This window comes from Halichoerus grypus, chromosome 15 (assembly GCF_964656455.1).
Source record: "Halichoerus grypus chromosome 15, mHalGry1.hap1.1, whole genome shotgun sequence".
In the NCBI taxonomy this organism is placed as follows: Eukaryota; Metazoa; Chordata; class Mammalia; order Carnivora; family Phocidae; genus Halichoerus; species Halichoerus grypus.
Window position 1 is genome coordinate 49477451 of NC_135726.1, and position 12927 is coordinate 49490377.

Consider the following 12927-nt stretch of genomic DNA (forward strand, 5'->3'; position numbering starts at 1 on the left):
GCCAGGGGTGTGGCCAGGCGGTGGACCGGGGTGAGCCCGGCGCCCTGACCGCCGCCCCATTCCCCACCCCACTTGGCCAGGGTGATGTGGGCCTGGCCATGGGCAAGCTCTACGGCAACGACTTTAGCCAGACGACCATCTCCCGTTTCGAGGCCCTCAACCTGAGCTTCAAGAACATGTGCAAACTCAAGCCCCTCCTGGAGAAGTGGCTCAACGACGCAGGTGGGACTGGGCCGGGGCTCCCAGGGCGGGCGGCCGGTGGTGGTCTCCGGAGGCTCCCTCTCATGCCCCCGTCTCCTCCCGGGCACAGAGACTATGTCTGTGGACTCAAGCCTGCCCAGCCCCAACCAGCTGAGCAGCCCCAGCCTGGGCTTCGACGGGCTCCCTGGCCGGAGACGCAAGAAGAGGACCAGCATCGAGACAAACGTCCGCTTCGCCTTAGAGAAGAGTTTTCTAGCGGTGAGGCCGCGGCCTTCGGGGAGGCCCTGAGGTGGGGGGTCGGGGTGGACCTGGGTTTCACCAGCCCTCTGCCCGCAGAACCAGAAGCCTACCTCAGAGGAGATCCTGCTGATTGCAGAGCAGCTGCACATGGAGAAGGAAGTGATCCGCGTCTGGTTCTGCAACCGGCGCCAGAAGGAAAAACGCATCAACCCCTGCAGCGCAGCCCCCATGTTGCCCAGCCCAGGGAAGCCAGCCAGCTACAGCCCCCATCTGGTACCAGGAGCCCCTCTGGGGGTGGGGGGCACAAAGCTCTGGCAACACCCCACCCCTAGGCAGGGGCCTCTGTGAAGCACAGTCTACTTGGTTGTCCACAGTGCCTGGCACAGGGGCAGGGAGACTCACCCTTAGCGACAGGCTGTCACAGGGTTGGAGCACAGTCACACAGGGACACAATTTCCAGGGAACTGTGGTCTTATGTGGGGGATACAAGCACCCACAGACACATACCAACAGAGCCAAAAATAGTTCTCGCAGTGCATGGCCACATGGGGAGAGATCCCAGGTAGGGGATGGAGGTACCCCTCCCCCCCATACACACACACACACACAGGTTCACAGCCACACACACAGACACAGGCAGGGACAGCGTTATGTCCCTGGGTGTACATTCAGGTTCACAGCTGCACGCAGACCTGCTTGGGATCAGACGTACTGGGACACCCCTTTATTGCATCTCATGTGGAAAGGGGCTGTGACGTGACAGAGAGGAGCCCCCCAGGCCCCTGGTATGGAGGAAGAAGAGACCACCTGAGCTGAGTTCTAAAGGACAAGGGAGAGGTAGCCAGCCACTTAAAGACTGCCCTGCCCAAAGGCCTAGAAGCCAGAGTGTGCTGAGCCCAATTGGAGGAACTCCAGTGCAATTTAATGTGGTTGGAGCAGGAATGTATATGAATGAGTATGAGGGTAGGGGCAGGCTGGGCAGGGGCCAGACTCTCAAGTAACATGCTGAGGAGCTTGAACGTGAACCACGGGCGGTGAGAAGCTGAGGAGGAGTTTTGAGCTGGGGAGGGACAGGGTCACATTAAGAGTGAGGCTATTGGAGCTGATGGAGGCAGGGAGGCCAAGAAGGAGGCTGGTGGGTGGTCCCAGAAAATCAAGCAACAGGACATCCCAACACTCTGATGCAGAGATGCCCCTTATCATCATAATACTCCCCCCCACACACACACAGACGCTTTAGACCTGCAACTGGATGGTGTCAGAGAGGTGGGAGAACACTCTCAATTAGGAATTATTTTTTCCCACCTATGGCTCAGGATCACTTCGGGTAAATGTTAACGTAGATATGATGGAAAGAACCTAGCATAATACAAGCATAGCATTGTGCCCAAAGTCCCTTCTCCCCTCAGCCTGAGGGCAGATGAATGGGGGTCTTGCCCACAGGGAGCGTCATGAGGGCTACTGGGAAACAGTGGCCTCACCATGCCTTCTTTCCTCTCTCCCCAGGTCACACCCCAAGGGGGCGCCGGGACCTTGCCATTGTCCCAAGCTTCCAGCAGTCTGAGCACAACAGGTCAGGGCGGGCAGGAGCCCGTGAGGGGGCTTTGGGAGGCCCAGTACAGGCCTGAGGTTCTCTAGTGGCTTAGGGCATCTGTGGACCTCAAGGCTGAGCCTGGGGATGAGGGAGGCAGGGGGCACAGAGAGGAGAGGGCAGCCTAACCCTCCCTGCCAGAGCAGCTCGGCTCTCATCTGCTCTACGATTTCCTGTGAGAAAAGCACAGGCTTTGCTAAAAGTTGATGTACTCGGGTTCTGGTCCTGGCTTTTATAAACTGTGTGAGCTCCAGGAGTGACTTTACCTCTCTGAGCCTCAGGTTTTATCAAATTATTGTGAATGTATAATACATACAAAAGCTATATACGTGAATGTATACATACAAGAGTGTGTATGTCTGTGTACCCCCCCACACACACACATACATGCTCTTTTGTGCCCAAAGTTCCCCTTGCTCCCTTCCTGGGACAGGGCCTGTGTAACACCACATATAAGAATAATAGAAAACTGGAGCTTGGCTGGCTCAGTTAGTGGAGTATGTGGCTCCTGATCTTGGGGTTGTGAGTTCAAGTTCTACATTGGGTGTAGAGATTACCGAAATAAATAAACTAAAAAAAAAAAAAAAAAAAGAATAGAAAACAAACATCATATTGATTTTTCTCAGATTAAGAGATAAGAAGTGGAAGCTTATAAAGTTATAAAGGTGTGCCTGGCACTGTCTAAACTCTTTATGAAGAATATCGACTCATCTCATCCTCACACTCATTGTATAAAGTAGGCCCTGTTATTATCCCCATTTTCCAGATTAGGCAACTGAAGGCCAGAGAGGTGAAGGTACTCGCCCAAGGGCACAGATGGGGCGGAACAGGCAGGAAATTGCTGCCCGTGGCTGTCTGGCCATCCGGCCGCTGAGCCCTCTCCACCTCGGTGCGCACAGCCGCAACCCCCTGCCTGGCCCCTAGAGGGAGCCACAGGGCGAAGTCTTAGGGGCGCCCGGCGCCGAGGCTCAGTGCCGGATTCGCGCAGGGTGAGCGGACCCGGGCACGGGGCTTGGCTCCGGGGGTGGCAGCTGCCCACGCTGCCATTATTGTGATCGCTGTCACGGCGGCCTTGGGAAGAGCCGGCGGGAAGCCTAAGTCTGTTCCCCCGGAGGAGATGCCGCAGGGCGCGCGCTGGGCGGGAAGGCGAGCAGGGGTGGACCCCGGGTTCCCCGGTGGAGGACGAGTGGAAGCTGAAGTCTCCGTCTCTCTGTCTCTCTCTGGCAGTTACTACCTTATCCTCAGCTGTGGGGACGCTCCACCCCAGCCGGACAGCCGGAGGGGGTGGGGGCGGGGGCGGGGCCGCGCCCCCCCTCAATTCCATCCCCTCTGTCACTCCCCCACCCCCGGCCACCACCAACAGCACAAATCCCAGCCCTCAAGGCAGCCACTCGGCTATCGGCTTGTCGGGCCTGAACCCCAGCACGGGGTAAGTGGACAGTTGCACTTAGGGAGGCTGTGGGGAGAGAAGCAGGGTCGCTGCTGTTTCCCGGGTGGGAGCCGCGCCCCAGTTCTGCCGCCGGCGGGTCCCTGCCCCTGCTAACGCCTCTGCTTTGCCTCTTGCAGAAGCACAATGGTGGGGTTGAGCTCCGGGCTGAGTCCAGCCCTCATGAGCAACAACCCTTTGGCCACTATCCAAGGTGCGTGCTGCCTCATGTCACTCCCATCGCCACCAGCCTGGCCCCCTGGGGCCTCGAGCCTCCCCCCATTGCTGCTCCAGCCATGCCATCCTGCCCCGCTCACTGCATCGCTCGCCTCTTCATACCCATCTCACCTTTGGGGAAGGTGTGAGGGGTGCTGATGGGGGTCAGTGGGGCCGATGGGAAGACAGGGGGCACTGTGGGCAGGATGCTGGAAGGTGCCCCCAGCCCAGCCTCTCTCTCTCCCCACCAGCCCTGGCCTCTGGTGGAACCCTGCCCCTTACCAGCCTTGACGGCAGCGGGAACCTGGTGCTGGGGGCGGCCAGCGCGGCCCCGGGGAGCCCCGGCCTGGTGACCTCACCGCTCTTCTTGAACCACGCTGGGCTGCCCCTGCTCAGCGCCCCGCCAGGCGTGGGCCTGGTCTCGGCAGCTGCTGCGGCCGTGGCGGCCTCCATCTCCAGCAAGTCTCCGGGCCTCTCCTCATCCTCCTCCTCATCCTCGTCCTCGTCCTCCACTTGCAGCGAGGCGGCAGCACAGACCCCTGGAGGCCCCGGGGGGCCCGAGGCAGGGTCCAAGCCCGAGTGAGGGCCCACATTGCCTCCCCTCCTACTCCTGTGACCCCCACCTCAGTCCGCCCCGCCTGGGAAGAGGGCGAGGAGGCCAGCAGTGGTGGTGCAGAGGGTCCTTGGAGCCGGAGTGACAAGGGAGGAAAGACCAAAAAAAAAAAAAACCCAACTAACCAAAAAAACAAAACAAAACAAGAAAGAAAGAAAGAAAGAAAGAAAGAAAGAAAATGAAAGAAACCAACCAACAAAAAGAAACCAAAAATAATCACAACAGAAACCAGCTGCCCCAAAGGAACCAGAGGTGAAAAACAAACCAAAACCAAAAACAAAAAAAAAATCCCCCACAAAACCAAACCAAAAACCAGTTGCGAGCCAGACCTCAGTGTGCTCACCCTCACCGCTACGACACCAAATAAGAACCCCAGCCAGGGGCAGAGAAGCCTCGGCAGGGCGGACCTCTCGCTGAGCCCCTGGCTGGGGGGCCAACCCCCAAACTTGCCTCCCCCAGTGGGGGCCAGAGAAGGCAAAAGAGAATGTGCCAGCCTCCAGCCCCAGCCCCCAGCCCTGGGCCAGCGAAGACAGGGCACGACGGGGGCCGACGGGGTGCGCTCAGAACCACCCGCCAAATGTTCTTTTCCAGAAGGTGAAAGAGAAGGGGCCTGAACAACCTTACACCAAATATTCAGTAGCTTCATCCAAAGGATGTACAGAATTTTTAGCGTTATGCTCAACAGAATGTGTCCCTACCATGTGTCCCCCTCTCCCTTGGCCCCCGGCTCTCCCCACCTGGGCAAGGGGTCTCGCTTTAACCTCCTCCCTCCCCCAGCCAGGGGAGAGTGCAGGGGCAGGCCTGGGATGACTTTTCACCCCTCGTACCTCCCTCTTTTCCCTTTGAAGGGTGGGCTAGGCCGGTTTGTGAAGTTCTAGCTCTCACATGTTCCCCCCCCCCAACCCTGTCACCCTCCTCTGCTCTGGAATCCACCCCCTCCCCAGCCCAGGGGAAGGTGGAAGTTTCGGGCAAGAGGGATGAGGTGAGGGCATTCGAGTTGTCTTTTTTCCCATCCTTGTCTGTCAGTTTCCCTGAAAAAAAAATTCATATTCCAGTGCCTATCCGTGGGATCCTTCACGTTCTTTGACATTGACCAGAAACCAAAAAGAGAACTCACCTCGCTCTTCCCACCCTGTGTCCCTCTGATACTGGCAGATGCCTCTTCCTCCCCCCCGCCCCCACACATGTACACACGCACGCACCCCAGTGGTGGGGTTCCTCAAGGTGGCATCCCCATCAGGGTCCATGTGGCGGGGACAGTGCCATGACCTGTGGTCCCCATCCGAGAGGGCACTGTGGTGGCCACCACTCCCACGAGACCTCCCTCGAGTCTTGGCTGGACCCCATGTTTGCCCAGCCCCGGACCCGTCTCAGTGGACAGAGGAGAGACGCCGCTGGGAGCCACTTTGCCCTCCTGCTATTGTGGAGGCCAACAAAGTTTTGAACCAAAAAAAAAAAAACAAAACAAAACACAAAAAACAAAAAAACCAAACAAACAATAAATTAAAACTAGAAAAAAAAGAATTTATAGATATATATATATATTTAAGGGAAAGAAGACGAGGACTCTTCAAGAATAAGAAGGAGCCGCGAGGTGGAGCCAAGCCCCTGCACCAGTGGTCCAGGCCCTTGGTCCCCAAGGCGGATGGAAGGACAGACGCTTCTTTCTCTTCACAAATACCTCATGGACGTCGTCTTCGGGAAAGCCGGAGGGGGAGGCTGGGGCAGGGCCTGTCCCTCAGCCAGGGCGGATGGAAGCGGGTGGGCAGGGCTGAGAGAGGGGGGTCAGGGACAGGGGTGGAGAGCCCCAAGCTCCCTGCCCCCCAATCCATTGAAAAAGCTTTAAAAAAAAAAAAAAAGAAACAGGAAACAAGGAATAAGAAAGCAAAAAGAATGGACGAAGGAAAACGAACAAACTTTCGGGTGGTTTGATTCCTCCTTTGATTTCTTTTTCTGTTCTCTTCAGTCTGTTCTCTCTGCTCCTCCCTCTCCCTCTTCCTTCGCTCTTCTCTGGCCCCTCCCAGTCTCCCGTCTTTCTGTGTCTCTCCTCAAACCAAAGTGTTGCTGTGAAGGACTCGAGCCATTGAAATCAGAGGCCTGGCCCCCGCTGGGCAGAGCAGCCGGGAGCCCGGAGCCCCGAGCCAGCCGTGCTGCTGGGCACTCCGAGGAGAGGCGGCCCCCGCCCTGGGCCCCCACCCCCCCAGGCCTCAGAGTTCTTTCTTTCTTTCTTGTCTCCCTTCTCCCACCCGGGAAATGAAACTGTTGGGCTGGGCCACGGAGACAGCAGAGACTTGGCTGTTTTGGGGGTCTCGGGGTGCCTTGTCTGGGCAGCCGTGGAGTGGCCGCCCCTCCCGCCCTGGCACCGATGGGGCCTGGCATGCCGTCGACCCATCCTCGCCAGAATGTAAGCATCTCCGCTGAACCGACTCCCTGCCCTTACCCTACCTCTGAGTTTGTCCATTTTTATTTCCTGAAGAGAAGGGACTGGCGAGAGGGCCTGGGCCCCTGCCCAAGGGTGGAGAGGGGCCAAGGGCTCCTGAACAGATAGGAAAGACATTTGAGCAGAGCGAAGTGAAAGGAATTACGACCAAATACCCCTCCGAGAAGACAGGCAGCATGGAAGGCATGGTGGAGATGACTCAGAAACTATGATTCTAGACCAAAAAACAAAACAAAAAAAAAAACAAAAAAGAAAAAAACCCACCAAAAAAAACCAAAAAAAACAAAAAAAAAGAAAAAAAGAAAAAAAAAGGAAAGAAAATCCAGGACTCACCACCACCCACTTCATCCTGCTTCCTCCCCATCAAGTCCTGCCACTGGGGACCTCTCCCACACCCCGCACCCCGGTGTGGCGGGAGTGGGGCAGAGAGGAGAGGAGGAAGCAGGGGCAGGGATGGGGCCGATGCCCTGACATTGGTGGAGGGACCCCCGTGCAGCCGGGGGTGGGGGGACTCTCCCCATCCAACCCCCATAACTGGGAAAAGAAAAACAAAAAAAAAAAAGAAAATTCCTGGGAGGGGAAAAATAACCAAATCCCAAGCTTTAACTACAGCTGTGAAACCAAATATTTGGAAGGGGGTGGGAGGGAGGGAGGGGCAAGTGTGCCCCAGGTCTCCCCCCTGGGCCCCCCTCCCCCGAGGACTCGAGATAAGGCACCAAATACCTCATAGAACTTTAATGTTAAAAAAAGGAAACCAAATATCGTTGGCTGGGGGCCAGCAAGGGGCTGGGGGGCTGGAGGGAGCCAGGGTTGGGAAGGTGATGGGGGAATTCATGCCCCCCACCCCGCTCTGCCCCTTCCACTCCAGTACCCCCTGTCTCGACTCCGGGAAACAAAACTATCTCATCGTTTTTATTTTGTGGTCTGTACAGAGCCTGTGTCCGTGTGTCTGTGTGTGAGCGAGAGAGTTGGGGGGCTGGGGGACTTTATGTGGGAGATGGGGAGGGAGACCCCAAGCTAGGCTCTGGGCTAGGTGAGATGTCTGAGGTGGGGGGCCAGTGGCCTGGGCTAGAAAGAGAGGAAGATGAGTGGATTGGAGGAAGGGGGAGCCTTCTGAATTTCTCTTCTCCCCAACCCTGACCTCCTACTTGAGGGAGGGACAGAGAATGGGTCTACCCTAATGGTGGGCCTTTTGTGCCAAAAAAAAAAAAAAAAAATGCCAGTAACTATAACACCTCTCTGTTCTCTTCTGGGAGGGTGGGGGCTGGAAGTGGGAGGGAGGGGCTGGGGGTATAAGTGGGGGTGGGTGGAGATGGGGAACCCAAACCCTATAGGAGTTGGGGCTAAGATCAGGAGGGGAGGGAAAGGTATGAGTTTCCCCCGCACATCTCCTCCCTGGAGAAGGCCAAGAGAGGGTCTCCTAGCCCCGCACCCTGGGCAGACAGGCTAAGGGATTAGCCTTGTACGTAGGTGATGACCTGACTAATTTCCTTGCCCACCCAAATCCCAGGGTGCCTCTCTCTCCCTTTTAGCCCAGGGTAGGGGGAACTGAGTGAGAGAGAGAGTGAGACCGACTGAGCAAGATTGAGACACGCGGGCCCCCACTGGCCTCCGAGTGGGAAAGGCAAGTGCGAGAGATAAAGGCCTCCAAGAGAAAAAAGAAACAAACCAAAGATTTAACCATTTAAAAAAAAAAAAAAAACCCACAGACAACTCCGCTACCTTTTTATACGTTGGAAAAAAAAGTGAAAAAAATTAAAAAATAAAAATTAAAAAAAATACACAAAAACTCCAAGCCGCAGTTCCTTCGTGCGGTTTGAACTTTGACCTCAGCAGTCTCCAAAGCAAGATGACGATGACAAAGGCGAAAAAGAAGAAAAAAATAATGTATATTTTTAAGTATTTGTCCTTGAAATGTTAGCTCCTTGTTAAACAAACACAAAAAGGAGAGAAAAATCTAGAGAGAAGTGTTGCTGGGACGGAGACAACTATTTACTATGTCTGTGACCCCTCCCTTCTTCCTCCCCTTCCTCTCCTCTATCCCTGCTGCCCCTCCCCCAGCCCGTCCTCCAAGCCCAGGGGCTCAGTATTTATTTATTTACATAATTGCAGGGTGACTGGGGGCCTCTCTGCACTTGTAGAGAGGGCCTTTGGATCATGGTGGGGTGGGGAAGGGGCAAGGAGTCTGGGGGAAAAGCAGGGACCTGATCTCGGATCAACTCCTCTCTGCTAGCTCCTTTCTGGCTTCCTATCCCACTGTGGCCACCGTCCCCTCCCAAATCCAAGCCTGCACTAGAGCAAGATGACCACCCACCTTGTAAAGATCTGAGTGGCTCAGCCTTTTCTGGGGTGGGTGTCTCCCACCCACTCATGCAGATGACCAGGTTGGAATGGGGAGGGGAGGTGGTGGCAAAGAGCGGGCAAGGGAGACCATGAAGTGGTGTCTGGAAATTGAGTAGGCCTGGAGGAGACCTGCCTTTTGTCCGTTCTCAGCAAGTTAGCCCCACTTTCAGTTCTGTCTGACCCCTGTGTTGGTAGCCCCCCCCCCCCATCCTGTACCTCCTCCCTGTCTCCTCGTGGTAGCGGGTTAGCGTTTCAGTGTTCTTAACTCCAATCTGCTTGTTCATTGTACAATGTGCTTCTTTTAAGGCCCCGTTTTTGTAACTTGAGTGTGTCATTCATCTGAACAACATCAAAAAATAAAAAAGTAAAAACTGTACAGAGAGAAATGCTTTCTGCTCTCCTGTGGTCTCCTCTCTGTTCCGGTAAGGATGGTGGGTATGTGTGTGCTGCGGACGAGGGGGGGTGGGGGATGGCTTTGCTTCTGTTCACACAGAGCAAATGTTCAGAAGTGAGGCCCGAGCTGTGTTTTCACCCATCAGAACCAGGTCTCAGAATTTAGGATGAATTCCAGTTCCTGAATTCACATCTCACTTCTGCCATTTTATAGCTTGTGTGATTTTTGATATCTGACCTTCAGTGTCCTCATCTGTAACGTGTGGGCAATACCAACCCTATGGGGTTGCAAGAATTAAATGAGATGACGAGGTAAGTGCTTAGGACAGATCTCTAGCAACACTGTCTTCAATAAACGAGAACTATGGGAAATCCAGGAAGCCAGTGAGTCTTCCCCACTTCAATCCCCAGAGACTAACAAGACCCTTGAAAAACAGTTGACTTTGAAGTTGTCTGGTGGTACAAGGTACACTTTTTCAGAGTGACATTAACTCTCACTCACTCAAATTTTTGTGCCCAGCTTGACTAGGTCATTTGGCAAGAACAATGGCTTAGAGGCCAGGCCATGGGCTGATCCCCAAGACCTCACCACTGAAAATCAGAAATGGTGTCGACAACTGGGTTTTCTCACTGGCATCGTGTCTCCTAGTCACTGTTTCATCCCTCTGATGTATGCTTGGCACACAGATGCTGGGATTCTGCAGTTTCAACAGGAAGGGATGGGGGAGACAGGAGAAAGGAAAAGAACAGAAGAGGGGTTGGATCACTTAGATAAGAAGTATTAGCACTGCATCGTTTCGGCAAGATTGAAAGAAAAAAAGCACCTCCCCAATTCTCAAGACAAGTCCGTAGGGATGGGAAAGTGGGATGTTGGTATAGAGGAAGGTCACTTGTCTAGCCCCCTCCAGTAGGGTGGTGCGGTCAGAACCATACAGACCTGAGTTCCTTGTCACCCAGACCATCCTGTGACAAGCACAGACAGCACACCTGAGAGCATCCGCTTGCAGCCCCATGAATGTGCCCAACTGCTCCACATGCCCTTCCTCTGGCCTCCTCTTGTCAAGAGCATATTGGGCTCTAGTGGACCACCGTTGTGTTCCCTTGATTTTTCTTCTGCTTATGTAGCTTCCATATCCAACTAAAAATAGGATATGCAAGGCTCTTTTTAGAGGGGTCAGCAAGTCACCTGCATCAGAATTGGTGTTTGTTTATTTATCTTGGGGGGGTGGGGGGAGAGGCAGAGAGAGAATCTTAAGCAGGTTCCACACCCAGTCTGGAGCCTGCCATGGGGCTTAATCTCATGACCCTGAGATCATGACCTGACTCCAAATCTAGAGTAGGATGCTTAACCGGCGGAGTCACTCAGGCACCCTTACTTATTTTTAAAGATTTTATTTTTAAGTAATCTCTACACCCAACGTGGGGCTTGAACTCACAACGCCAAGATCAAGAGTCACACGCTCTACTAACTGAACCAGCCAGGCGCCCCAGAATTGGTGCAGATTCCTGGGGGCACCTGGGTGGCTCAGTCAGTTAAGCATCTAACTCTTGATTTCAGCTCAGGTCATGATCTCAGGGTAGTGGGATTGAACCTCAAGTCAGGCTCTGTGCTGGGTGTGGAGCCTGCTTGGGATTCTTTCTCTCCCCCTAAAAAAAAAGAAAAAAGGAAAATGCAGATTCCTGGATCTCATCCAGACACGTTTGCTGGATCTGAATCTCTGAGGGAACTGCCTAACGAACATTAAAGTTCAAGAACCTTTGTCTGTCCAACTTAAACCCCAGCATCCAACAGGGGTTTGATTCGTGCCATCCTTTTTTAGGACAGTGGTTCAACTGAGGACCATCAAGTTTCAGTGGGGTGATGGTGAACAATGAGTCTTGTTCATCAATAGTGTTTGCACACGTCAACTTTTCTCAGGGTGGGAGTCTGAAGTTTTCATTAGAGACTCTAAAAAGGAACCACAGTTCAGGAAGGGTGATCATCCCACTGTCACAGAGCCATTCTTCTCTGCTGAATCTGGGAGTCAACCAGCACCCTCAGGGTTCCCCCTTCCCCTATTCCTGTCCCTTTTCTTGATTCAACCTTATTTTTATCTGGTTTGGCAAGGATAATTCCTTCAATTGTTCTAAGCACTTATTTGATATGACTTTCAGGACGTTGCTGCTCTTCTTGGGACGGGGCAGTTTGAGAATCAATCTCTACTTGGGGATTGAAGGGGATCTGGCATGCGAGGCCGAGATGGCTTGAGTCCTTTTGGTAGGGTGTGAGGTCACTGAAAGATGGTGCTCATGATCCACACACTCTGCTGGAAAGCAACTGCTTAACAGAGAACTGCTCTTCATTAGGTCAGGTTATCAAACGGGTGATTTTTTTCTTCAATAAGTCTTATGTAGTAAAATTTCTGTTACAGGTTAGGAGACTTGGTTTCTAGTCCTGGTCCACCGCCTGTGGCCTTGATAAGTCTCCCCTCTCTCGAGCCATTTTTCACCTGAACATAAGGTGAAACCAGTGTGTCTCTGAGCCCGGTGCCCAGAGGCTACAGGTCTAGTGACGGGGGCCGAGAGTAACAGACTCTCGGGCCTCCCTTTCCCTGGTTTCAATACAAATAGCTTCCCTTCATCTCTCATTTATTAGGGGTCCAAGTATGAATTTTCTCCAACAGGAAGACTGGAGTATGGAGTAACCTTGGCGGGGCTTATTTTTCTTGGGCTGAGGCTCTTAAGAGACAACACAAGCATAGCAACTGAGCGTTCCCACCAGTCACCATCTTCTTGACCGCCCTCCCCCAAGTATGTAGAAGTCAGCGGACTGCGGAGGAAGCATACGGGCAATGAAACCAGATGAAACTAGGCTTCAATTCAAGCTCTAGCCTATGTGGGTTGAATGACCATGGGCAAATCACCTCCCTGCTTCTGACTTCAGACTCCTTCCCTGCAAGATGTTCTCCTCACAGGTGAGTGTGACAATTGTTGTAAAAACCTAAGTTCTTGAGACAAACTACACAAACACCAGCTAGCCACTCCAACCACCCCTCTCCCCATGTCTGTTGGCTAAGCCGGAATTCTAGGTGGGCGTCAAGGTAGCTTATGAGGCTGCCTACCCCCAGAATCTTCTCCAAGGCCGCAGTTGAGTCTGGTCCCGGGAGACACCCTCCTCTACTGCCCTGGAGATCATGCCTTTCCCAGACCTGCATTTGCCCTCAGGGATCTATAGTGAGAAAACCAGATGGCCTTGGGGGAGATGGTTCATGTCAGGCCAGGAGTGGGGGCCAGAAGTGGTGAGAAAAAATCTGAAGATTTTTCCAAATGTTCCTGCCACCAATTGAAAACAGCTTCAGGTTTTTCTATGGGGCTGTGGAGACCTCTAGTGGCAAGACAGCCACACTGCTTCCCATGCCGCACCAGGGTGAAGTCCCTGCTCTCTGAGCCAGGCCCTGGGACTCCAGGTCCTCTTTAATTCAGTA

The 12927-nt window shown here is 53.8% G+C and overlaps 1 protein-coding gene across 15 annotated transcripts in view; it reads left to right on the plus strand.

Annotated features, from left to right (window-relative positions):
* POU2F2 (POU class 2 homeobox 2) overlaps nt 1-7447 on the plus strand; it is a 34675-nt gene extending 27228 nt beyond the window's left edge. For 8 of the 15 annotated variants that reach the window (XM_078062733.1, XM_036103302.2, XM_036103299.2 and 5 more), the window contains 6 exons: nt 81-222; nt 311-459; nt 538-714; nt 1948-2014; nt 3260-3461; nt 3926-4089. In XM_078062733.1, coding sequence (XP_077918859.1) covers nt 81-222; nt 311-459; nt 538-714; nt 1948-2014; nt 3260-3461; nt 3926-3965 — 777 coding nt within the window. In that variant the 3' untranslated portion in view covers nt 3966-4089. Of the gene's footprint in view, nt 1-80; nt 223-310; nt 460-537; nt 715-1947; nt 2015-3259; nt 3462-3598; nt 3673-3925 lie in introns of all 15 variants that reach the window. The other 7 variants (XM_078062735.1, XM_078062730.1, XM_078062731.1 and 4 more) reach the window with 1 other exon arrangement.
* Nucleotides 7448-12927: the final 5480 nt, after the last annotated feature.